Source organism: Dendrobates tinctorius, unplaced genomic scaffold (assembly GCF_039654945.1).
Source record: "Dendrobates tinctorius isolate UK_male_01 unplaced genomic scaffold, ASM3965494v1 ptg000003l, whole genome shotgun sequence".
Taxonomy (NCBI): domain Eukaryota; kingdom Metazoa; phylum Chordata; class Amphibia; order Anura; family Dendrobatidae; genus Dendrobates; species Dendrobates tinctorius.
In genome coordinates, this window is record NW_027361671.1 from 56,897,651 (window position 1) to 56,922,040 (window position 24,390).

General features: G+C 43.7%; 1 protein-coding gene across 3 annotated transcripts in view; it reads left to right on the forward strand.

The window, feature by feature from the left end:
* The window catches only part of LVRN (laeverin), a 225,498-nt gene that overhangs the window by 156,843 nt on the left and 44,265 nt on the right, over nucleotides 1-24,390 (forward strand). For 2 of the 3 annotated variants that reach the window (XM_073553307.1, XM_073553353.1), the window contains exons 13-18: nucleotides 1,900-1,955; nucleotides 2,979-3,126; nucleotides 7,220-7,314; nucleotides 12,065-12,175; nucleotides 18,245-18,418; nucleotides 23,977-24,108. In XM_073553307.1, coding sequence (XP_073409408.1) covers nucleotides 1,900-1,955; nucleotides 2,979-3,126; nucleotides 7,220-7,314; nucleotides 12,065-12,175; nucleotides 18,245-18,418; nucleotides 23,977-24,108 — 716 coding nt within the window. Of the gene's footprint in view, nucleotides 1-1,899; nucleotides 1,956-2,978; nucleotides 3,127-7,219; nucleotides 7,315-12,064; nucleotides 12,176-18,244; nucleotides 18,419-23,976; nucleotides 24,109-24,390 lie in introns of those variants that run through there. The other variant, XR_012221962.1, reaches the window with a different exon arrangement.

The following is a 24,390-nucleotide window of genomic DNA, read 5'->3' on the forward strand; positions in this document are numbered from 1 at the left end:
AGGAAAGCAAGACCAAGCCAAGGCACAGAAAACCAGAGAGGTTGGTAACTAATTGCAGACCCCTGATCCTATCCACACAACTAGCAGTAGCCGTGGAGCTTACCTATGATGATTCTAGATGCCTCAACACAGCCGGAGAACTAAATAAGCCTAAAGCAAGAAAGGGGAAATCTAAACTGCCCCAGAGCAGACCCCAAAGGAAAAGATAGCCCCCAAACATATATTGTCGGTGAGACAAGATGAAAACACAAACGCAGGTAGGAAAATTGGCTGAGCAAACGATGGGGCCCACACTAACTAGACAGGATAGGAAAGGAAAGACACGCAAAAAACCCTGCAAAAAATGTCCAACACGTCTGATAGAAAAATACTGAAGTCACTCGACTTCGCCAACTATATCAGCACTCCAGCATTGGGATAGTTCATAAGCTCAGGTAGATGCAGGATAATTCATATATAAAGTGCAATGTGCAACATTAATAGTAAGAATATAATGGGCTTTAGGCACATAATCATATAATAAAGAAGTTACTAGGATGGCAATAGTAAATAGTCATATGAAAACATAGACGTGTGTCATAAAAAGAAAAAGTGCACAATGGAGAGTATTAAGAAGTCCAATAGTAACTAATCATGTATAGAAAATATATGTGCAGCTAAAAATAAAATGTATTCCTTGTGGAACATGTGGTGATCTTCTGCCACTCCAAACAGATTTAAAAATGTACCATATGAAGTGCCCAGATAATACCTTATGCCAGCGTGCAGGATGAGCCGGATCACGACGCGCGTTTCGGCGTCTGCCTTCGTCAGAACTATCCCAATTGCACTTTATACTTATGAAATGGCTTATTCATTCTGTTTACATTTTTATAATATCTTATAAAGCCGCATTATATCTAAGTGCATGTTACCTATGCAATCTGTCTCCTGTGTTGCCCCCTCATTTGGTATTTTTTCCCCACCCCCACATCTATTTTATTGATTGGAATTTTTTAATAAATATTTACATTAATACTCGACGTTGATTTCGGTTTTTCTCATTGTGTAATAATTTGATGTCCGATGGTCCCCTTTTTGTTTCATATTGTCCATTAGTACTCCTATAATGGTTCTAAAAAATTTCCTTCTTCAATTTGCACTTTCTGACCTTGGAATTTTGTTATGGTTTGGGGTGTCTAGACCCCAAGGGCATAATAAGCGGAAGATGTAAAAAAAAACAAAAAACTAATGCTTCATCGCTCATCTATCATTGCACACTGCATCTCCAGTGTCCTCACTCCTATTATGGGACTTCGGGACACGACCAAGCCTTAATTCGGGCAGACGTTCTGTTATGGAGTGAAGACAAAGGAGATGAGGAGCTTGTTGACAGAAATAAGGTCCTGTGGACCGGACAGCATCAATTAGTAGTAAAGTATTTAGTGAGTGGTGAGTTGAGGAATAGCTTGTTTTTGTATTAGTTATCATTTGCCAGTCTTCTATGATTAAGTAGAATGGCGACCAGCTGACCTCCATTTTGCCTTATTCACGCAGAACAAATTGCAAAAAATTCATGAGAATAATGATTTTTGTAAAATTCAAGAACTCAATTCCCATCTTTATCCTACAGTCATACCAGTCCATGACTTGGTAACAGACATCAAATTCTTGTAGCCTGATCCTTAAGTCCAGGTAAAACAAAAATGGTAAAATATTTTAAAGCAAAACTATTTGTACAGTGGTTTCATGATTTATTTTGAATTCATTGGCAAAATGAAATAGAATGTGAAAATTGGCTATTCTATTTTACCCCACCATATATTGTCACTGTATCATGAAGACTAAAAATAATGAACATTAACATTCTATTTGTTACTTCTCCTGCATCTTCTTACATTTTGTTTCATTTGTTGGCAGCCTTTTCCAGTGGTTAATAGGGTGCAGATCATGGATGATGCATTTATGCTGGCAAAGTAAGTACAGGAATTGCTGACAGCTTGATTGCTTAGTAAATGCGAAAAGAAAAAATGTTATAAGATTGAATTCATGCATCAGTTTTTTTCTTCTCGTATGAACAAAGGTCCGATTTTTTTTTTTAAAAATTAATGATTTCTCAAGGTCTTTCTAGCAATCAGTGAAAACAGACAGCACGTGGAAGAAACACTCTCGGTATCTGTGTGCTGTTTGTTTTTTTCCATTGACCGGAATGGGTGAGTTTGGTCCAGAAATTGGACTGAACTTGGACATGTCTCTTTTTTTGACACATTGAATAACCCATAGACTAAAATGTGTCCTCATTCTATGCATAAAAAAATGGATAGCACGATTATTTGGAAATTGAATGTATGGGGGTTTAACACTAATTAATCTTATTGTTATACAACGTGTGAGTAGAATATAAATCCATGAAAAAGAGAGTTGTGAAGATTTAGATACAGAGCTAAGCTAGTTTATAATTTACATTGTTAGAATTTTATTCTGTCAAGTTCTAGACCTGTTTAGCCAAAACAAAAGTTGGTATTCTCTGGTCCACTGTGTATGCACAAAGGCATCTGTCAGAGCCAAGCATTTATAATAATGGGGGATAGGGTATGATAACCGCTGGGCAATTACTTTCTCACGGCAGTTATTTAATATCCACAGCTTGAAAGTTGTTTCCTTGTTGCAGTACATTGTCAAATACAAGTCAACTATGAGATTTTTTAGGACAAATTTAACATCTATAAAAGGAGCCCCCAACTCTCACTTGCAATTTATATTACTGTATTCTTGGGGTTTTGGGTCCTCTCAGGCACCATGTCGCCTTCATACCCTTTTATCTACTTCCTTTTGAAAACAAGGCAGAACATACACTTCCTCAGTAGTCTAAGATTACATTTGCAAGTAAATATATTTAGTATCCCAGGAAATTCAAGATCACAGTGGATTAGTTACATATTTTATTATTAGTCATTTTGGCTATGCTTTAATTGGTTTGATGTTATTTTTATTTCTAGCGCTGGTTATATGGACTATGAAACGACTCTCAATTTAACAAGATATCTGGAAAAAGAAACAGAAATCCTGGTGTGGCATAGAGTTCTGAAACACTTAAATAACAATAGAAAGTCTCTGATTACATATCACTCCTTTCCACTAATAAAGGTATTAATAATTCTTTATCATACTTAGTGCAGTTGACTGTTCATTTGACACTAATGAATAATCATTACAGTACACTTTTACCATTTGCATAGCGTTGTCATCTAATAACTTCATATTTTAGATGCAAAGGTATTGTGCCAAAATAGGAAATGCGCATTCATTTGGTACTTACTTCATTTGTACATTTAAAAAAAATGAAGACAAGTGTTAAAAAAAATTATCATTTTCATTGACATGTCCAGTTCAATAAATTCTTGTATTTATCTATAAAAAATTTTTTAGCTTGATTTCTAAATGGTATCATTATCAGCTGTTCTTCTCAGAACTGCATGACAACTGGGTGTCACCAATTTCAATGGGCTGTGTCCCTACACTCTGTGATTGTGTATTCCAAAGGTGCACAACATTTTTTGGTCCCAAGGGCCACAAAATAATGTAAAGGGTTACTTAAATAAATACATCACCAGAACCACTGTTACTACATGAATACATCACCAGAACCACTGTTACTGCATGAATACATCACCAGAACCACTGTTGCTACATGAATACATCACCAGAACCACTGTTACTACATGAATACATCACCAGAACCAAGTAAGTTCTGAGACTGAGAAGGATTTGGAGAATTTCTGCACAGTTTCTCCTCCAAAAAACTTGGTGCAGAAACTCACCAAAAGCTTGTCATCATATCACAAAGTTTTGAGAGCTTTTGGGTGTTAACATAGCCATTTAGCACTTCATGTGACCACTTATCAGTAAATGAATGCAGAATCACAATAAAAAAATGAATGCAGTACCAGAACCACCATCAGTACATGAATGCATTGCTGCAGCCTCTGTGCCCCTTCTGAAACGAATTATCTCAGGCACTGGGCTAGTCAATGCGCTATGTGCACAAAGATAGTGCACTCTCTCGCCAACTCACCTGTTCAGATCAGTAATGAGCTGGCAACATATCACATTGTCAGTATGTGCTGCAAGTCTACCCAGAGTGCAAATACCAGTACCGCCCCCCGCAAGTGAATTATAACACAAGCAGGACATAAAAACACTTAAATCAATTTATGTATGTACATCTCCAATGGACCATCCAAATAAGACAAAATCCTCTACTCTACTCTCAATAGAAATAACATACGTTGATATGAAACAAATCACAAAAGCACATTAAAAAATCATGATAAAAGAGTGGCAGAAGAGCAAAAAAAATAAAATTAGAGGAGCCCTATCCAATTCTTAAAGTAACACTATGCATACAGCAAATAAACAACTATTCATTATCACTAGTGGGAAATAAAAACTTCAACAATAGAAGCCAAATTGTTATGGACTGACCTGGGTTGGAGTAGTGGTATTGCAACCACTAGGAGTAGGACCGGCAGGTAGCCCTGTCAGGAATAACCAGAGGTCAGTACACGGGAGCAGCAGTATAGTTGAAAGATCAGCCGGTTGCATAGTCAGGAATCACCAGAGGTCGGTACACGGGAACAGCAGTATAGTTGAAGAATCAGCAGGTTGCTTAGTCAGGAATAGCCAAAGAACTGTACAGCGAGCTGAAATATTTCCAATGGAAGAACTGCCTCTTTGTGCACCAGAGGTGCTGGGTTCGAGTCCTGACAGTCTGGCTTCTCTGAATTCCTCTGATGAAAGACTGCTGTAAGCCTGGGTGCATGGATGTTGCACTCCAGCTCAAATGAATTATCTTCTGGTCCGTAACCCCTCCATTGCACCAAATATTGTAATATTCCTCTAAATCTTCTAGAGTCCAGAATTTATCCACAATGTACTCTTCTTCACCATGGACTTTTTCTGGTGGAGAAGATGGGTGAGATCTTCCTGGAAACAGGTTCTCACTGAATGGTTTGAGCAAGGATACATGGAACACAGGGCGAATATTCAGGCTGTTATGAAATTTTAAATGGAAAGCAACTTGGTTTATTTGTGCAGAAATTTTAAAAGGTTCTATGAATTTTTGACCCAATTTAGAAGATGGTACGTACGTTTCCAGATATTTTGTAGATAGCCAAACTTTGTCACCGACATGAAGGGTGGGGGGGCTTTGTGATGTTTATCTGCTGTTCTTTTATAATCTTCTTGGGCCTTTTGTAACAACTCGATTAGTTCTTTCTGAGCTTTCTGCAATTTTATAAGTCTGTTAGTAACAGCAGGAACCAAAGTATTAACTGTAAGATTAGGATTAAATACTGGATGTAAGTCATAATTAGCAAAAAATGGACTTTGAGATGTAGAACTGTGTTTTGAGTTATTATAGGCAAATTCTGCTGATGACCTGGGTTGGAGTAGTGATATTGCAACCACTAGGGGCAGGACCAGCAGGTAGCGTAGTCAGGAATAGCCAGAGATCGGTACACGGGAGCAGCAGTATAGTTGAAGGATCAGCAGGTTGCATAGTCCAGAATAGCCTGAGGTCGCTACACGGTAACAGCAGCATAGTCTTGAATGAATTAGCAGGTGAAAGGAGAGCTTGAATAAAGGCTGGGAGCTCAATAATCTCCTAAGGAAGTGCAGTGGAAAGTTCAATCAGGAGATTTACAAGGTTGAGCCAACTGGGAATTACACAGGTACTAAGTTAACAAGGAACTGTATGGAGAGCGGAAATAGCTCAAAAGGAAAAGCTGCACCAGAAGTGCTGGGTTCGAAATCCTGACACAAATAAAGCTCTGGGTAGAATCAATAGTGTTAGCAATAAAGAAATGGTGTTTTAAAAAAGACATATCACTAATAATCAGAGCATTAAAGGGGTATTCCCATCTCCAAGATCCTATCCCAATAAAGTAGTAGATGTAATAATAAGACCAGGAAGTTGCTTATAAGAATGATGATACATGTGGGGCTTCAGCTCTTCTATTGTTCTTGGTGATGTGCCTTTTTCTTTCTTGTTGGGACATTTCAGGTTTGGCAGAGGCTTAAGCCCCTGTCACACACAACGAGATCGCTGCTGAGTCACAAGCCGCGGTCTTTCCTGCCGGCTGTGACGGAGGTGGGTGGGAGGGCAGCGGCAGGTCCGGCGGGGGGGTCCTGGTGGCAGCCAGCCGGCAGGAAAGACCGCGGATTGTGGCCTGTGCACAGGCCGCAAGCCGCGGTCTTTCCTGGCGGCTGTGACAGAGGTGGGTGGACAGGCTGCGGCGGGGGAGTCCATCGGCTGCGGGTCCGGTGGTGGCAGGGGGGGTCCGGCAGCGGTGGGGGGGTCTGGCAGCGGCGGTGGGGGGGTCCAGCAGTGGCGGGGGGGTCCCGTCGGTGTCCGACTGGTGGTCCTGGTACCACCAGCGGGCGCCATATTGGAACACCCATCACTGGGGTATTTCAATATGGCGGTCGGCGTACTTCCGTTCGGCGCGGTGGATTGTGGGATTCGGGGACATCCAGACAGAAGTGGATGACAGACAATTTAAGGCAATTATATATATAGATAATATACTATTTGTCAGTTTTTCAGGCAAAATAAAAATAAAAAAAGAAAATAGCAAGCAAAGAAAACCTAATCAGAGCAGGGAAGTCAAAAAGTTCTCCTACAAATATACGTGAAAATGTATTTTCCGCATTTCTGACTGGCCGTTAGTAGGCCATTTGGCAGTAGTGATTGTGCCCAAATGTAAGGGCCCCCCATACACATCTGATACGATCTATAAGCCAACAGTTACCTCACTCAACTCCCTAAAACAACGCTTCGCTTGACTGAGCATTGCCTTGGCAGCGGCTAATTTCAGCAAAGAATAAAAAGATCAGCTGGTGAAATTCTAATGTGCCGAAATCATCTGTCAATGGAAAGACAGAACGTCCTATACACATTAGACTGTTGGCTGATGCCACCGATACTGGCGTGTTTTGATTACTATAATGTCAGATGATTCTGCCAATATTGGCGGGTTTGGATGATTATAATGTTGGATGATTTTGCCGATATTAGTGGGTTTGGATGACTTTAGTGTAGGGGCCTTTAATATTTGAGCGTACAACTTCTAATCCTCAATAATCCACTAACATGACATAATATTGCTTTTAATACGCACTTTCATTTGTCATATATGTAAAGAAATTACAGTTACTCACGTGTATTCTTTTTCCATAGAAATATATTTTGAAAAGAATGAACCCAATATTTCAACACTATGGAAATATTGTTCGCAGAGATTTTGATGAAACTGCTGATGATATTTTTGTTCAGTAAGTACTTTAAAATATCGATATACTTAATTTACTGGGAGCAAGCTCAATCACCAAGAAACATGGAGTCAGAAAATCCATTAAAAATGTATCATTTTATTCAAAAAGATTACAAAACAGATATATAAACAAATACACGTATACATAAATAGATAAGGTCAATACAAAAGCTCAGGTGGTACTTGTACACTGACACTATATACAGAGCTCCTGTGTATAATGTCACTGGTGATCCCTGTATTACCTGTACACTGATACTACATACAGCACTCCCATGTATAATGTCACTGGTGATTCCTGTATTACCTGTAAGGAGCGCCCGCCAGGGCCGTGGGGATACATGCTACCGGGCCGGTTCTTCAGAGGATATGTCACGGCAGCAGTGACCCGGTCCGTGGCCCTGGGCGTCCAATTAAAATGATGATAAGGGAATGATAAAGTTTATGAAAGATAGTTTGTGATGCCACCTGTGGTATTCGGCAATTAGATGTTAGCCGACGCTGCTTGAAGAGACCGCTGGGGCTGATGATGATGCAGCAGAGTTGTTACAGCTCTCCACAGGTAGAGCTAAGCCCCAGGGCAGTAATAGTGTAAAATGATGGTGATGATGGTTGCACTGCATGGCTGAGGTGACGCAGCAAATAAACAGGAGGACACAGCGGGGTGCAGTCTTCACACTTTTACTCACAGTTTGAGGTGCAGACCAGGGCACTGAGTACAGATGGTAATGGAGATCCAGGCAGCCTGAAAGCAACTTAGGATCCACTAAGCCAGATGGGTTGGAGGCCTCCTTTCTGCACTGTCCTCTGAGGTCCTTGCTGCTTAAAGCCATGTTTAGTCCTCCTTTCCTTACTGTTCTTTAGTCCTTGCCTGTATGGCAGGCAGCTTGAGCCTTTTACAGATGTCACACCTTCATGGTGGTTCCGGCTCTGATATGCTGCTGTGCCTTCAGGTGTGTGATGGGGCCAGTAGGTCTGCAGTCTCCTGCCCTCCGGATTTGGCTGCTGGGACTGTTGTACCCATGCAGCCAAGGACTCCGGCATCAGTTGTCAAGCGCTTATCCCTAGGATGAGCTTGGTCACAGCTCCAATCTCCAGGCTTTCCTAAACTTCCACTTTCCTCTCTCTTTGCTCTGCTCTTGGGACGAGCTCCTGTCCCTTGTACAGACTCTCTCAAACTGACCAACCCCGCATCCAGGCCAGAACTAATAAGGTAGCTTTCCTGAAACCAGGTTTTGAGCTCCCCCTTCTGGTCTGGAGTCAGGAAAGGTGTTGTATGCTGGTGTTATCTGGCTAGGGAAACCCTCCTTGCTTCCAGGCATGACATCACCCCCTGTGAGGGAGGCACTGCCACTGTGGCAACTGGACTCCTGGGGTGCCACATGTACACTGACACTATATACATAGCATCTGTGTATAATGTCAATGGTAATCACTGTATTATCTGTACACTGATGCTATATACAGAGTTCCTATGTATAATGTCACTGGTAATCACTGTATTATCTGTACACTGACACTATATACAGAGCTCCTGTGTATAATGTCACTGGTAATCGCTATATTACCTGCACACTATACACTATATACAGAGCTCCTGTGTTTACTGTCTCTGGTGATCCCTGTATTATCTGTATACTGACAGTAAATACAGAGCTCCTGTGTATAATGGCAATTTGTATTGTGTTTTTTTAATTAATGATCAATATTGTATTATTCAGTCACTATGTGGTGGTAATATGTGATCTGGTCATGGTGTGGTGGTATTTTTTCCTTGTATGTGGTATTATTTGGTCACTATGTGATGGTAATATGAGATCTGGCCATGGTGTGGCTGTATTTCTCCCTTGTATGTGGTGGTATTTGATCACTATGTGGTGGTAATATGTGGTCTGATCATGGTGTGGCTGTATTTCTCCCTTGTATGTGGTATTTTTCAGTCACTCTGTGGTGGTAATATATGGTCTGGTCATGGTCTGGTGGTATTTGTCTCTTGCATGTGGTATTATTCGGTAACTACATGGTGATAATATATGGTCTGGTTGCAGTGTGACAGTATTTCTGTAATGGTCACGCGTGACCCTGGATACACCGCCTCCAGTTGGGCGAATTTAAATAATAAAACATGCAGCTGGATACGCCGCCTCCAACAGGCGAATTTCGGCAATACACGAATGTCTGGAAACCCCGCCTCCAGTAAGGCGAAATTAAACAATAAAAGGGAAAACCTGGGTAACAATAACAATGGTGGCCCTGCGATAGGGAACGGGGAAGTGGAGACCTCCTGCACTCCCCTGAGTCAGTGTCTCTACACTCCTAGCATTCCCTAGGCTGGTTCCGCACCGGGAGCCGCTCATGATACCTTTAAACCCTAGCTCACCCTCCACCTAAACCCTCACTAGTGAAGTGGACGGTGCAAAAACTAATCCCACCACTGCACTAAACACACATAAGGAAAAGAGACAAAACAGTGGAACACCACTTAGCTTTGCTCTGTTGCTTATGCTCCCAGCAACAGAGTCCACCACCTGCGTGCAGCTGTCCAGAAACAGAGTCCAGCAAATGAGTCCAGCTTTACAGCAAAAGAATCCAGCATCATGAGTGCAGCTCTACACCATAGCTGCCACTCCACCAAGCCATGCAAGAACTCCTTGCTGACACCATAGCTGCAACTCCACCAAGCCATGCCAGCCCTCCTTGCAGACACCATAGCTGCCACTCCAGGACTCACACTGAGCTGCCCGGGACTCTTCTTCAGCTCCATCCTTTACCCAGGCTTTCTTGTAACTGAGGACTTATCACCAACAGTGATTACCACACCTGACACTCTTTTAAAGAGCAATCACACCTGTTTTATAATTACGTGCACAAAACTAAAGTAACCAAGTGCAATGACGCTCACCACCACCGGGGGGCAAATTTAGAAAAAAAAAAACAAACCTTGGCACACAGCCAAAGGAAAAAAAAGGTTACTTGTGCTTTATCTCTGTCATATGCAACCTGGATCATGACAATTTGTTCCGTGTATGTGGTATTAATGGTCATTTAAAAAAAATGTATGGGACTCAATCCCTTAAAGATAAATACATAAAAATATACCTAAAAGAGTATTGGATGCTTCAGGAAATATTTAGTAGGTTAGTGTAGAGTTGGGCCCGGCCAAAAGGGTTTACCTTGTCGTGGTGACAGCTTAAAAATTCTTTTGGCCAGAACAAAAGCTGCTGACTATGAATATGATATGGTGTTTGATGGGAACTGTTAATATCTGATTGGTGAGGACGTGGCAGTGAAGTTGAGTTTTGGACAGTAGGACTGTGGAAGGTTCAAAGGATGGAGGCGGAGCTGGGGTGGAGCCTTGGCGGAGTCTCAAGGGGGCCCAAAAATTTTGCCAGCACTGGGCCCCGAAATTCCTAGTGGCAACCCTGCATCCAGGAATTACATAAGGGGTATGCGATGTACGCCAAGAACAAGTGTATATTTATAGAAAAATGCTATTAGTAAAGTGCCAGTGCTTAAGTCTTACATTAGATCCTAACAATGTGCATTATATCACTCCATAGATGCTACTAAATAAAGAGAATCATAACTGTTCCCAGGCAGGTTTCCCGCCAGTTCAACAATGCATGAAGTCAAAGTAAAGAATAGTTAAATAAGGTTATTTATTACCCATATTTACAACCTGGATGGGCTCCAGCAGCCCCATTGCGCGTTTCATGTGGGCTTCCTTTGGGAGGCTGGGAGTACCCTGTGACATTAGCTTGTAAACCCTCAGCCACATTTATTCTGACTTCTTATCATGTGGGACGCTTGAGATACCGTTTCTGTGGCTTTCTATGTGCCAATACTAATGAAGTGATTTCATCAGATAGCTTGAACTCGACTGCAGGATGTATGTTTCTAGAAGAAGGTTAATTTTCCAGATGAAATCTTGTAGTTATACACAATTACAGTCAGTAAAAAGAACTTATTCTGATAAAGAGATGCACACATATGTGCTTCTTAAATTGGTTGACATACAGATTGAGGAAAAAGAATGGAGGGGTTACTAACATGAGAGTTACATCGGAGGTATATGGAGAGAGGGGGGGCAAATCCTTTTACAAGACAGCATAAAACAACACAATGATAATGCAATACTGTCTGTATGATTCATAAATCATGTGACATGACAGAATTCACAGGATTTAGGATACATGTGACTACAAACTATAGCAAAACTTCATACAGAAATGTATTTTTCTTTCATATGCAAGCATGCTTTGTGAAACAAAATTAATGTGACAGATGCAGTCATTCACTTGATGGAACCTGTGATGAACACAAAATTCTGCTTAATAACAACATGCAAAGCTATCAATCAGTGACTAGTGGACTATTGTAGATCATGTGATTATAGGATTTCATGTCTAGATTATATTTTTGCAGCAGTTTATACTTGTTTGGAAAGACAATGGTTCTGCAAACAAGCTCAATTCCAGTTGTATGAGAGAAAGCCTGCTGTACGATTTATGGTCACTATACAATGTATGGAGGTGTGCCACTTTTGGAGTGTGGCAGTACCATTAATCAGCTGATCGGTAGGGTTACTTTATCCTCATTCCTTTGGGGTAGAGTTGCTCGAATTGGCTGCCAGCTGTAATTCGGTACGAGTCGACATTAGGTAGAGCTCATATACGGGTGTACATGCTTGACCTGCTATTCAAATTGTAATTTTCTTACATTTTTTGATTGCTGTTTTATTTTTTCTTAAGTACAGGAATAGATGAAATCTTCAAGACTGCCTGTTTTCTTGGCTTAAAAAATTGTCTAGATCTGGCAAGTGACCTCTATGCAAAATGGATGGCTAACACCTCCACTAACGAGTAAGTTACATACTTTGTATACATGTACAGAGCTACAAAAGTACACCCATTAAAGGGAAATTGTCTGCTGACTTTTACTGTCCGAACTATGCTCTGCATGAATACAACACTGTCTGCATTATTGCAGCCATGTTTTTCTCTGAAGTGCTGCGGTGTTTCAGAGAAAACATACCTTTAGAAGCTGCCAGGTGACTATGCATCTCAGATGACTAGTCCAAGGCAGTTCCCCTGGGGCAGCGTCTTCCCGCACCACTCCCCTATGCTAACAGGTCTCTCATTATGTTTTTGTATAGGGAAAGACCTGTCAGTTAGAGGAACAGGCAGGGAAAAACCATCTAGGACCTGTCGTAGCCAAGACGCATAGTCCTTGTCCTACTTTTCAGTAGTGTGTTTTATGAAACGCCGCACCTAATCAGAATAAAACATTCACGGCTGCAATAAGACAGTCGGTGTCTGAATCATGCTTCCCATTGTTTGGACAGTGTGAATCAGCTTACAGGATCCCAATAAAATGCTTGGACCCTTTCCGGTACTTCTAGGTGTCTGATTGCTTACATAAGCATGGAGAGATTTCTCATTGGAGTAACTTCTAGGACAGAAGAGCTCGGTTCATTAGGCACCCAATAGAGAACTGAATGAGGGCACAAAGTCCCCTACCTCTCCATAGTGCAGCACCATGATTTAGCAATACAGCCATTATACAATAAGCATGAAGACCAAGACAAAGCATTTCTAATGTTATCCCTTACATTGTCTAATATAAAAAGATTGCCAACTAGGCAATAGTTTCTCCAATTTAGAAAAACAATGGACAGTATTATGACATCTCTGCTTTATATGGACTATAAAATTATAGCACATCAGAATTAAAACTTCTGAACAACTTGTGTGAAAATATCTAATGGTGGTCATTAAAGGGTTTTCAAACCTCACCACCCCTTCCATATGTCTGGTTATTGCATATGGATGTCATAAACCGTGTCCTCAAGGTTTCTCCTTCCTTTAACTCCCCTGTGTTCCACTCTGTTGTTTGGTTTGTGTATGTTGTATGTCTGTTTTCATTTATCCCTGTCCATCTTCCCTTGTTTGTCTTGACCTGTGTCCGGTTCATATGCCTGACAACAGAGAATGAATAGGGTCAGAATGTCAGAATACCAGTCATGAACGCTGCCGGAATAGTTAATAACAATGTGCGCAGCAATATTGATAACAGCGAAACACTACAGGACCTGCGTATTCATTCATAGAGGGAAACCACGTCTGCGATTGATACACCTGCACACAGTCTCTCCCACATAGGCGGCTGGCGTGTTAGTGCGCTGGCGGAGAGTATATTGTCTGCGTGTAATACACCTGCACGCATTCTCTCCCACTGACCACACACATATGTGGCTGGCGTGTTAATGCACTGTCGGTGTCGGTGTCGGTGTGTATTGTCTGCAGCTGACACACTTGTGTGCGGTCTCTCCTGCTGACCACACACATACAGGCGGCTGGCATGCTAGCATGCTGGCGGTGAGTATATTGTCTGTGGCTAATACACCTGCAGGAAGCCTGTCCTGCTGACCACACACACATAGGTGGTTGGTGTACTAGAGTATATCGGAGGGCAACGACAATATACATATGCTGCATTCCGAATGAGCTACGCAACCCTCTTAGCAACTTATGTGTGGATTAACAGCAGTATGCTAGCCATCTTAGCAGTGGCATAATTATACCACTATATAATTTTTCTGACAGTATATAGTACCATCGATGATAAAAAGTGGCCTTAAAGGGAATCTGTCACCTATTTTTAGCCCTATGAGCTGCTGCCACCACCATCAGGGGCTTATCTATGTCACGGTCACGCGCGACTGGACACAGCGCCTCCAGCAGGGCAGATTTAGATGACACGCGTGACCCTGGATACACCGCCTCCAGTTGGGCGAATTTAAATAATAAAACGTGCAGCTGGATACGCCGCCTCCAACAGGCGAATTTCAGAAATACACTATGTCTAGAAACCCCACCTCCAGTAAGGTGAATTTAAACGATAAAAGGGAAAACCTGGGTAACAATAACAATGGTGGCCCTGCGATAGGTAACGGGGAAGTGGAGACCTTCTGCACTCCCCTAACGTTCCCTAGGCTGGTTCCGCACCGGGCGACGATCAGGAACCTAAAAACCCTGACTCGCCCTGCAGCTAAACCCTCACTAGTGAAGTGGCCGGTGCGGAAACTAATCCCACCACTGCACTAAAACACAAATAAGGAAAAGAGACAAAACAGGGAAACACCACTTAGCTTTGCTCTGTTGCTTACGCTACCAGCAACAGAGCCCAACACCTGCGTGCATCTTTTCCTCCGAACGGATCCATCACCATAGTGCAGTATTGGAGCAAACAAAGTCCACCACCTATGTGCAGCTGTCCACAAACAGCTTATGAGTCCAGCTTTCAGCAAAAGAGTCCAGCATCTTGAGTCCAGCTTTTCAGCAACCGAATCCAGCATCATGAGTGCAGCTCTACACCAGAGCTGCCACTCCACCAAGCCATGCAAGAACTCCTTGCTGATACCATAGCTGCAACTCCACCAAGCCATGCCAGCCCTCCTCACAGACACCATAGCTGCCACTCCAGGACTCACACTGAGCTGCCCGGGACTCTCAGCTCCATCCTTCACCCAGGCTTGCTTGTAACTGAGGACTTAGCACCAACAGTGATTACCACACCTGACACTCTTTTATAGAGCAATCACACCTGTTTTATAATTATGTGCACTAAACTAAAGAAACAGAGTGCAATGCCGCTCACCACCACCGGGGGGCAAATTTAGAACAAAAGACACCACAGTGCAATAATCCTAATGGCCACCGGGGGCAAAAACCAAACCTTAGCACACAGCCAAAGGAAAAAAAAGGTTACTTATGCATTATCTCTGTCATATCCAACCTGCATCATGACAGTACCCTCCCCTTAATGAGGGGCCTCTGGACCCTCAAGACCGCTCCTCATTAGGGAACTACCTACAGCGGGGACGCCCAGATCCAGAGTTCACCCCAACCACTACCTGACACTTCAGGTTAATGACAAACGCACCGCTGGTATAGGCAATGTATGTTCTGGAGGCACCACACATCTTCAAAGTGCCGACCTGGGGAACGAGTTATGTATGTGCATGTTCGATATGAGCTGGTAAGACTCCGCAACACACTTCCACAGGATGTTTTTTTGGTGGCCACCCATACATGCTCATTCACACACAGGTCCGGACCTGAACGTTTATTGCCACACATTCGTTTGTCATATTTCGGTGAATTCATTCTGGGATCGACAACAGAGGCGTCCTCCTGTGTCACCACACTCACACCCCCGCTATTCACCAAGGGAACACCACCCTCCAACCCTTCCTACTACGAGGACTCCACCTCCCAGGGTTGGCTAATGGCGAGGATTGAGATTTGCCCCTACTCCTCTGCAGCACACCTGCTGCTCACACTGGTGAGGGAGAGGCCTGGTATATGGAGGAAAAATACACTCCCTGGTCGCCTTCCTCCACACGACCAGGAGGGGGTGGCTTCTTCAGTGGTATGGAAGATTTGGCGTGAGCCCCATGGACTATAACACCAGTCTGCTCACTACTGGGACGTACCCCTTCACCTCGGGGAACCCCAGACAGCACCATGGGGACACCAACTCCATCCACCTCTCTGGGTGCGTCCGCCTGTATGAGCAAGTCCCGCTCCCCAGCAGCGACTCTAGGGGGCTTCATTGCCAGCCGCTATTTGATTTTCCGGTTAAGTCAGAGGTAAGGCCCCAGACCCTGACTACTGCTGCTGGAACTGCTTACGCACCATGCAGCTCCTCACTCACGTCAGTGAGGCCCAGCAGCAAATGCTCACAGGTCTGAACATAGCCTGAGGCTCACCAGAAAAAAAAATGTAAGGTGGGTGATAATGTCACGGTCACGCACGACTGGACACAGCGCCTCCAGCAGGGCGGATTTAGATGACCAGCGTGACCCTGGATACACCGGCTCCAGTTGGGCGAATTTAAATAATAAAACGTGCAGCTGGATACGCCGCCTCCAACAGGCGAATTTCGGAAATAAACTATGTCTAGAAACCCCGCTTCCAGTAAGGCGAATTTAAACAATAAAAGGGAAAACCTGGGTAACAAAAACAATGGTGGCCCTGCGATAAGGAACGGTCAGAGTCAGTGTCTCTACACTACTAACATTCCCTAGGCCGGTTCCGCACCGGGCGACGATCAGGAACCTAAAAACCCTGACTCGCCTGGCACCTAAACCATCACTAGTGAAGTGGCTGGTGCGGAAACTAGTCCCACCACTGGACTAAAACACACATAAGGAAAAGCGACAAAACAGGGAAACACCACTTAGCTTTGCTCTGTTGCTTACGCTACCAGCAACAGAGCCCAACACCTGCGTGCATCTTTTCCTCCGACCGGATCCAACACCATAGTGCAGCCTTGGAGCAAACAGAGTCCACCACCTGCGTTCAGCTGTCCAGAAACAGAGTCCAGCATATGAGTCCAGCTTTCAGCAAAAGAGTCCAGCATCTTGAGTCCAGCTTTTCAGCAACCGAATCCAGCATCATGAGTGCAGCTCCACACCAGAGCTGCCATTCCACCAAGCCATGCAAGAACTCCTTGCTGACACCATAGCTGCAACTCCACCAAGCCATGCCAGCCCTCCTCGCAGACACCATAGCTGCCACTCCAGGACTCTCACTGAGCTGCCCGGGACTCTCCTTCAGCTCCATCCTTCACCCAGGCTTGCTTGTAACTGAGGACTTATCACCAACAGTGATTACCACACCTGACACTCTTTTATATAGCAATCACAGCTGTTTTATAATTATGTGCACTAAACTAAAGAAATAGAGTGCAGTGCCGCTCACCACCACCGGGGGGGGGCAAATTTAGAACAAAAGACACCACAGTGCAATAATCCTAATGGCCACCGGGGGCACAAACCTTAGCACACAGCCAAAGGAAAAAAAGGTTACTTGTGCATTATCTCTGTCATATCCAACCTGGATCATGACAATCTACAGCATTCTGTAATGCTGTAGATAAGACCCCGATGTAACCTGAAAGATAAGAAAAACAAGTTAGATTACACTCACCCGGGCGTCCAGTCCGGTCCGATGGGTGTCGCGGTCCGGTCCGGAGCCTCCAATCTTCTAGAGATGACGTCCTCCTTCTTACTTCTGCAACGGCTATTGCGCAGTCGTACTATATCTGCCCTATTGAGGGCAGAGTAAAGTACTGCAGTGCGCAGGCGCCGGACCTTTCTGCAGACACGGTTTCCCTCTCTGACCTTTCCCGGCGCCTGCGCTCTGCAGTACTTTACTCTGCCCTCAACAGGGCAGATATAGCACGCCTGCGCAGGAGCCGCAGCAGTAGTAAGTAGGAGTACATCATTGCGTGAAGATGGGAGGCGTCCGACCTGGACCGCGACACCCACCGCCCCCGACCCCGCCCCCTAGTGAGCATAATCTAACTTGTTTTTCTTCTCTGTCAGGTTACATCTGGGGCTTATCTACAGCATTACAGAATTCATTATACACACATATAGATCTGGCATTAAGATACCCTATATAAATGGATATATGAAACCCGACCCATAATTTATAAAGAATCATGGCTAGGGATCCTATAAATAATAAATATATATATCAGCAGTCTAGCTTTATAACATGACTCTAGGGGGTCACAGTGATTATAACATAACAATTCATTTTACTGTGACCCTATATACACCCTAATGCGGATGTATGCAAATTTGCTTTTAAAATAAATTATTTGATAAATAAATAAAAGTTAATTTCACATAATCACGTTTTTTTTTCTTTTTCCCTTTTTTTAATGTGTAATTTGTTGGTGTTGTCCACCTATGGGAATCATGACCGATGAGATTTGACAATTTAAATATTGCTAATGTGTATAGTCTCCATAATAGGCAAGTCTGTCTATTCAAATCAGCATATCTGAATAGCAGTATAAAAAATGTACATTATTTATTTTTTGTAATGTATGTGTATTATGTTCCTCTTTTTCAGAATACCACAATCTATAAAAGGCTCAGTTTATTGCTATGGCATTGCGGAAGGGGGGCAAGAAGAATGGGAGTTTGCTTGGAATTATTATAACAAATCAGACAGTGAAGATCATTGGGAGCTGACCTCCCTCAAACAGGGTTTGAGTTGCACCAGAGAACCATGGCTCTTATATCGGTAAGCATGCAACAGTAATGACCGTACATCTTACATAATTTAGTAATATAGTAGTCTTAAAGTTTTTGTCCACTTCATTTTATTATTATATAAATGGGCTCATTGTGTTGGAAATATAGGAAAATCTCACATACTTAGTGATCAGAATGGTGTTGCTCCTCTGCACTCCATAATGTGTCCCCCATTTTTCACCTCTCTTTCTCTTCTGGCATATGGCATCAGGTGACCATTGACTGACTATAGCGGTCACATTTTAATCAAGCCATAATAAACAGTAAGAAAACCAGCAGATGTCATGTTAAGGAGTACTGGAGGAAAGCATGTGTGTCTAAGGTTTCCACCATAATGATCTCATTCGTACAATAATAAAATGTAGTAAACAACCCCTTTAATTCGAAGATCAGTTTATCACTATGAAAAGTGATGATGCCTATGCAACTCATCAGTGTTTTGCACGTATGCAACCTTCCCATCAGCTTCTCTCTCCTTGTCCTGCTGGGGCATGATATTATTGTGGTACTCGCAGGTACGCAGGATGCAGTGACGAGCCGGAGACAGAGCAAGGGTTAAACTTAACTTTTATATACCATATATGGATAAAGAGGAAAAGCTTACAACGGTTTTCCATGCAGGGAAGCTAGACACAAATACACAGTAACACAATACTAAACGGTACGGCGAGAAGTGGCGAATATAGGGCCGCAGTATGGCCAGCTACAGGTCCTTGGACTAAATATGAACAAACAGAGTGTCACTTATCAATCTCTTACATCCTGCAGAGTGGTTGTGCCGGAGATGTCTGGTCGGCACCTCAACCACCATGTCCAGTCGAAGAAGAGTTGACGAAGGCTTCGGACATTCCTACGCCCTGGTGCTGGGTGGGAGGTACAGGTCCCCCACCGCCAGGGTTGCCTCGTCGGGAGGCGAGGCAGTGGCAGCTGCGGGTCTCGCTGTACAGGCCGCAGCCGCGGTATGGAGCGGGGCAGTAGCGGCCACGGGTCTCGCTGTACAGGTCACAGCCGCGGTATGGAGCAGGGCAGTAGCGGCCGCGGGTCTCGCTGTACAGGCCACAGCCGCAGTATGGAGCAGGGCAGTGGCAGCCGTGCATCTCGCTGTACAGGCCGCAGCCGAGGTATGGAGCTAGGCAGTTGCAGCTGCGGGTCTCGCTGTACAGGCCGCAGCTGCGGTATGGAGCGGGGCAGTGGCGGACGTGGGTATCGCTGTACAGGCCGCAGCCACGGTATGGAGCGGGGTAGTGGCGGTCGCAGGTCTCGCTGTACAGGCCGCAGCTGCAGTACGGAGCTGGGCAGTGGCGGCCGCGGGTCTCGCTGTACAGGCTGCTGGTCTCTCTGGATATTTTCCTCGTGCTGCTCGGCGCCGTCCGCTTCTCTGGTCAGGTGATCCCCCGTCTCTCCTGTGTCGAAAGTGCTGACTCACTATCGCTCCTGGACGCCACTTAGACTCCTCCCTCCTATCTCTCGTCTCACTCCTGTCTCTCCCAGCCGAGAGAGTCCTGCTGGTCTCCACCGCTCATTTTATAGTTGCCCCGTAACCTTTCTTTGACCCGCCCCCACGTTTCCTGCTCGACTGTCGGTCCTGGCCTGCAATCATTCTCCCCGGGAACGTACCCCCTGGGAACCCGGGTGACAGCCCCCCTAGTTCCAGCCCAGGCACACGGGGGGCCCTTTCTCAGGGGCCCTTTCCCCTACACTATAACCTGCCCTTATATCATTAAGTATGGCCTTTTTAGTGATATGGTGCCACTTTGAAATATCCTGATTAAAATATCTGACAGTTCTAGTATACAGTCATGGCCGAAAGTTTGCCACGCTTGAAATTGTTCCAGAAAGTTAAATATTTATCTCAGAAAAATATTGCAGTCACACGTTTTCTTATGCACATTTATTTCTTTTGTGTATATTGGATCATAATTTCACACTAAACCCTAAAAATGGACTGAACAAAATTGTTGGCACTCCCAACTTAATATTTGATTGCACACCTTTTGCAAAAAATAACTGCAATCAATTGCTTCCTATAATTTCATCAACGAGCTTCTTACACCTCTCAAATGGAATTTTGGTTTACTCTTCTTTTGTAAACGGCTCCTGGTCTATCATATTTGAAGGGTGCCTTCTCCCAACACCAAAACCAACACCTCTCCACAGGTATTCAGTGGGATATAGGTCCTGACTAATGATGAGAGAGTATACTCGTTGCTCGGGTTTTCCCAAGCATGCTCTGGTGTCCTCCAAGTATTTTGGCATGCTCGGAGATTTAGTTTGTGTTCCTCTTTTTCAGAATACCACAATCTATAAAATGAATGAATACATGTGAGGAATGCTTGTTTGTTAGGGAATTCCCACAAGTATTCAGGATGTCCAGCAGCCGCAAATCATGCAGCTGAGGCTACGAAAACTAAATCTCCGAGCACGTCAAAATACTCGGAGGACACCCGAGCATGCTCGGGAAAACCCGAGCAACGAGTATACTCGCTCATCACTAATCCTCACTCATTGCTGGCAACTTCAGAACTCTCCTGCACTTTGTTTCTAGTCATTTCTGGGTGCTTCTTGAAGTATATTTATGGTCATAATCCTGCTGGAAGACCCATGACCAAGGATGCTTTTTGACACTTTGTGACCCAAAATCCTTTGGTGATCTTCAGAATTCACTATGACTTGCACACAGTCAAGGCACCCAGTGCCAGAGGCAGCAAGACAACTCCAAAACATCTTTGAACCACCATATTTCACTGTAAATACTGTGTTATTTTCTTTGTAGGCCTCATTCTTTTTTCGGTAAACAGAATGATGGGTTTTACCAAAAAGCTCTATCTTGGTCTCATCTGTCCACAAGATGCTTTCCCAGAAGGAATTTGACTTACGAACATTTTGGCAAACTGCAATCTCCCTTTTTTAAGTCTTTATGTCAGCAGTGGGGTGCCGTAGCGTTTAATTTCCTTCAAATGCCAGTGCTGACAGTTATGCACCCTGAACATGCAAGACAGCTTGAATTTCTTTGGAACGTGATGTGGACTGCTTATCCACCATCCAGACTATCCTGCGTTGCAACCTTTCATCAATTTTTCTCTAGCATTCAAGTCCAGTGAGATTAGTTACAGTGCCATGGGATGAAAACCTCTTGATTATTTTGCGCACTGTGGACAAAGGAACATCAAGATCTCTGGAGATGGACTTGTAACCTCGGGATTGTTGATATTTTTCAACAATTTTGGTTTTCATGTCATCAGACAGTTCTCTTTTCCTCTTTCTGTTCTTCACGCTTACTGTGGCACACATAGACACACAATGCAAAGATTGAGTCAACTTCTTCCCTTTTTGTCTGGCTTCAGGTGTGATTTTTATATTGCCCACACCTGTTACTTTCCACTGGTGAGTTTGAAACGAGCTTTCCATGCTTGAAACAAAGTTGCTTACCCACAGTTTTGGAAGGTGCCAACAATTTTGTCCATTCTATTTTAGGGGGTTTTGTGTGAAATTATGCCCAATTTGTCTTTTTTTTCTCTGTTTTTTTCTGTTGTACCAATACACACAAGGGAAATAAATATGTGTATAACAAAACATGTTGTGGAGACACAGAGATCAGTGCGTGCTATAGTCCACTGGCCCAAGACCGCATGGACCAGGGCTCATCCCACTGAACTCCTGTTCTCCTTTTACTGTGTGCAGAGTACTATTCAGACAACACAGGGTGAAGGTAAAACAGCTTGGTAATATTTTATTGAACCACAAAACAGACAATAACACATAGAACTGTCCCAGCAAAATGCCAAAGATGGTGCAAAATTACAGAGTCTCAGCCTTCTGCTGACTCACCAGGATTGTAGCAGCTAAGGGGCCCGTTACACTAAGCGATATCTCTAGCAATATCGCTGTAACGTCACTGGTTTTGTGACGTAGCAGCGATATTTCTAGCGATATTGCTACATGTGATACTTACCTCCAACCGGCTCCCCCGCTGATTTTCGCTGATCGCGCGAGATCGTCCTGGGCCATTTCTCGTCGGCCACTTCCTGCTGGGCTTCCTGCTGTGGCGAGGAGCGACGCGTGGACGTGGGCGGGAGGACGTCAGTATGCCTCGTCTGACAGGTTAGTAGCGACCCCCGACCGCTGCTATGTCGCTGGTGAGATCTGCCTGTTTGGCAGCTCACTAGCGACCACTTAGCGATGCACCAGCGATCCTGACCGGGTCATATCATGGTCGGGATAGCTGGTGCATCACTAAGTGTAACGGTACCCTTAGACTTCGAGGCTTCCAGGGCCGACAACCCCACCTGTGACACCCAGAGAGAGGAGTTAACAAGTTTATTTAGGAAGCTGCCAATCCATTGAGGCATGTGGCCGGGTGACCAGATGGTCACAACCTGGCTTTTCTGAATATCTCCAGGCTTCCTCAAATGTATCCATGGGGCTCAAGCAAAAGGGTGGGTCCAAATTCTGGCTTCCCCAAACGTATTCATGGGTTCAGTGATGGTCAAAGGAGTAGATCTATATTTTTTCAGCCGGGGCCATGGTCCCCTAAGCTGACATCCTGTAGAATGTAAAATCTATGTCCCTCTTATGTTGTCCTAGTAGAGTTTTCTTTAAGTAGTTATGGTGTCCTGGCTGTTGGTCTGTCAAGTCACTTAATTATTTTGTTACAGAGACATATCCCCTTTATATAGTCCACAACTGTTGTCCTTCAAGCCATTATCCAGAGGTCAAGTGGGAGATGTGATGAGATTAGATTGCATTGCTTGAGTATTTAATAAATCTGCATAGTTTGTCCTTATCTGTTTTGCTGGTCAACAAGCCACAGGACCCACACAATGGTCAATCAACATATTTAGCAAACACCCACTGATCAATAACAAAACACACACAAAAACAGGTGAAAAACCTCAGCTTTTACTTCTAAGAGGCACGTTTTGATGCCGTAAATACTTAATGTGTGCACATAGCTTTAAAGTCTTCAGCTACTGTGTGTGACTGCAGACTTCTGAATCCTAAAAGCACACTGCGGCGACTTACAGTAAAATACCTGACAAACACTTTAAGACTTGCAGCATCATAGAATTTTGTAGCAGACAGTAAATTTCCATTGATCTAGAGATGGTACAAAACTATTTGCAATATAAGTGTCCATCTTAAGCATTTCTTACCATCAGATGGTAGCCTTGAGTATTGCCTCCTACCTGTCAGCAGCCGCAGCTCATTTGATTAGCTGGCCTGGCATGATGTCGCGCATGATTCATGCAGCATTGGTGATGTTGCGCCAGGCCAGCTAATCAAAAGAGGAGTTTGGAATGCCCTCAGGTAAGAGACGATTCACAGGGCTCTCGTCCGGTGGAAACAGATTACCAACGAGACTGATGGACCAAGACATGCAAATTAAATTGCACCAATTCTCTATAATTACCGTATGTGCCTAGATGTAGAGAAAATTGGTCCTCCTTATTTCATCCACAGGAACTTCAGTTTTTCAAGCAGTAAAAAGAAAACTTGTTGATCTCTTCATTTGTTATGTTTTACTCCTTACACTCATTGTATTTACAGGTACTTAAAGGATAGCATGAATAGCGAATCTCACGATTTGCTGAATGTTTTGTTGAATATGCTTAAGACTGATGTAGGAAGACACATAGCTTGGGACTTTTTGAAAGAAAACTGGCAAAAATTAAATGACATGTGAGTATTCATGGTGTTCTGCCTGCAAATTGCTGTTTAACTTGCTGATATATTACTTTTAACACACATCCTCAGCCTTTTCTTATAATGACAACACATAGATTACTCACTCTCCTGAATTTTACTGCAAATTACAGAAAATGCAAAACTAAACTAAAAGTCTCTAATAGAGGTGAACAATTCTCCCGAAGTTGATTTTAGGGCTCATACTCATCTGCGAGAAAAATGGACAAGTGCAATCCGCTAAAAAATCGGATTGCACTTTGACCAGTGTTAATCTAT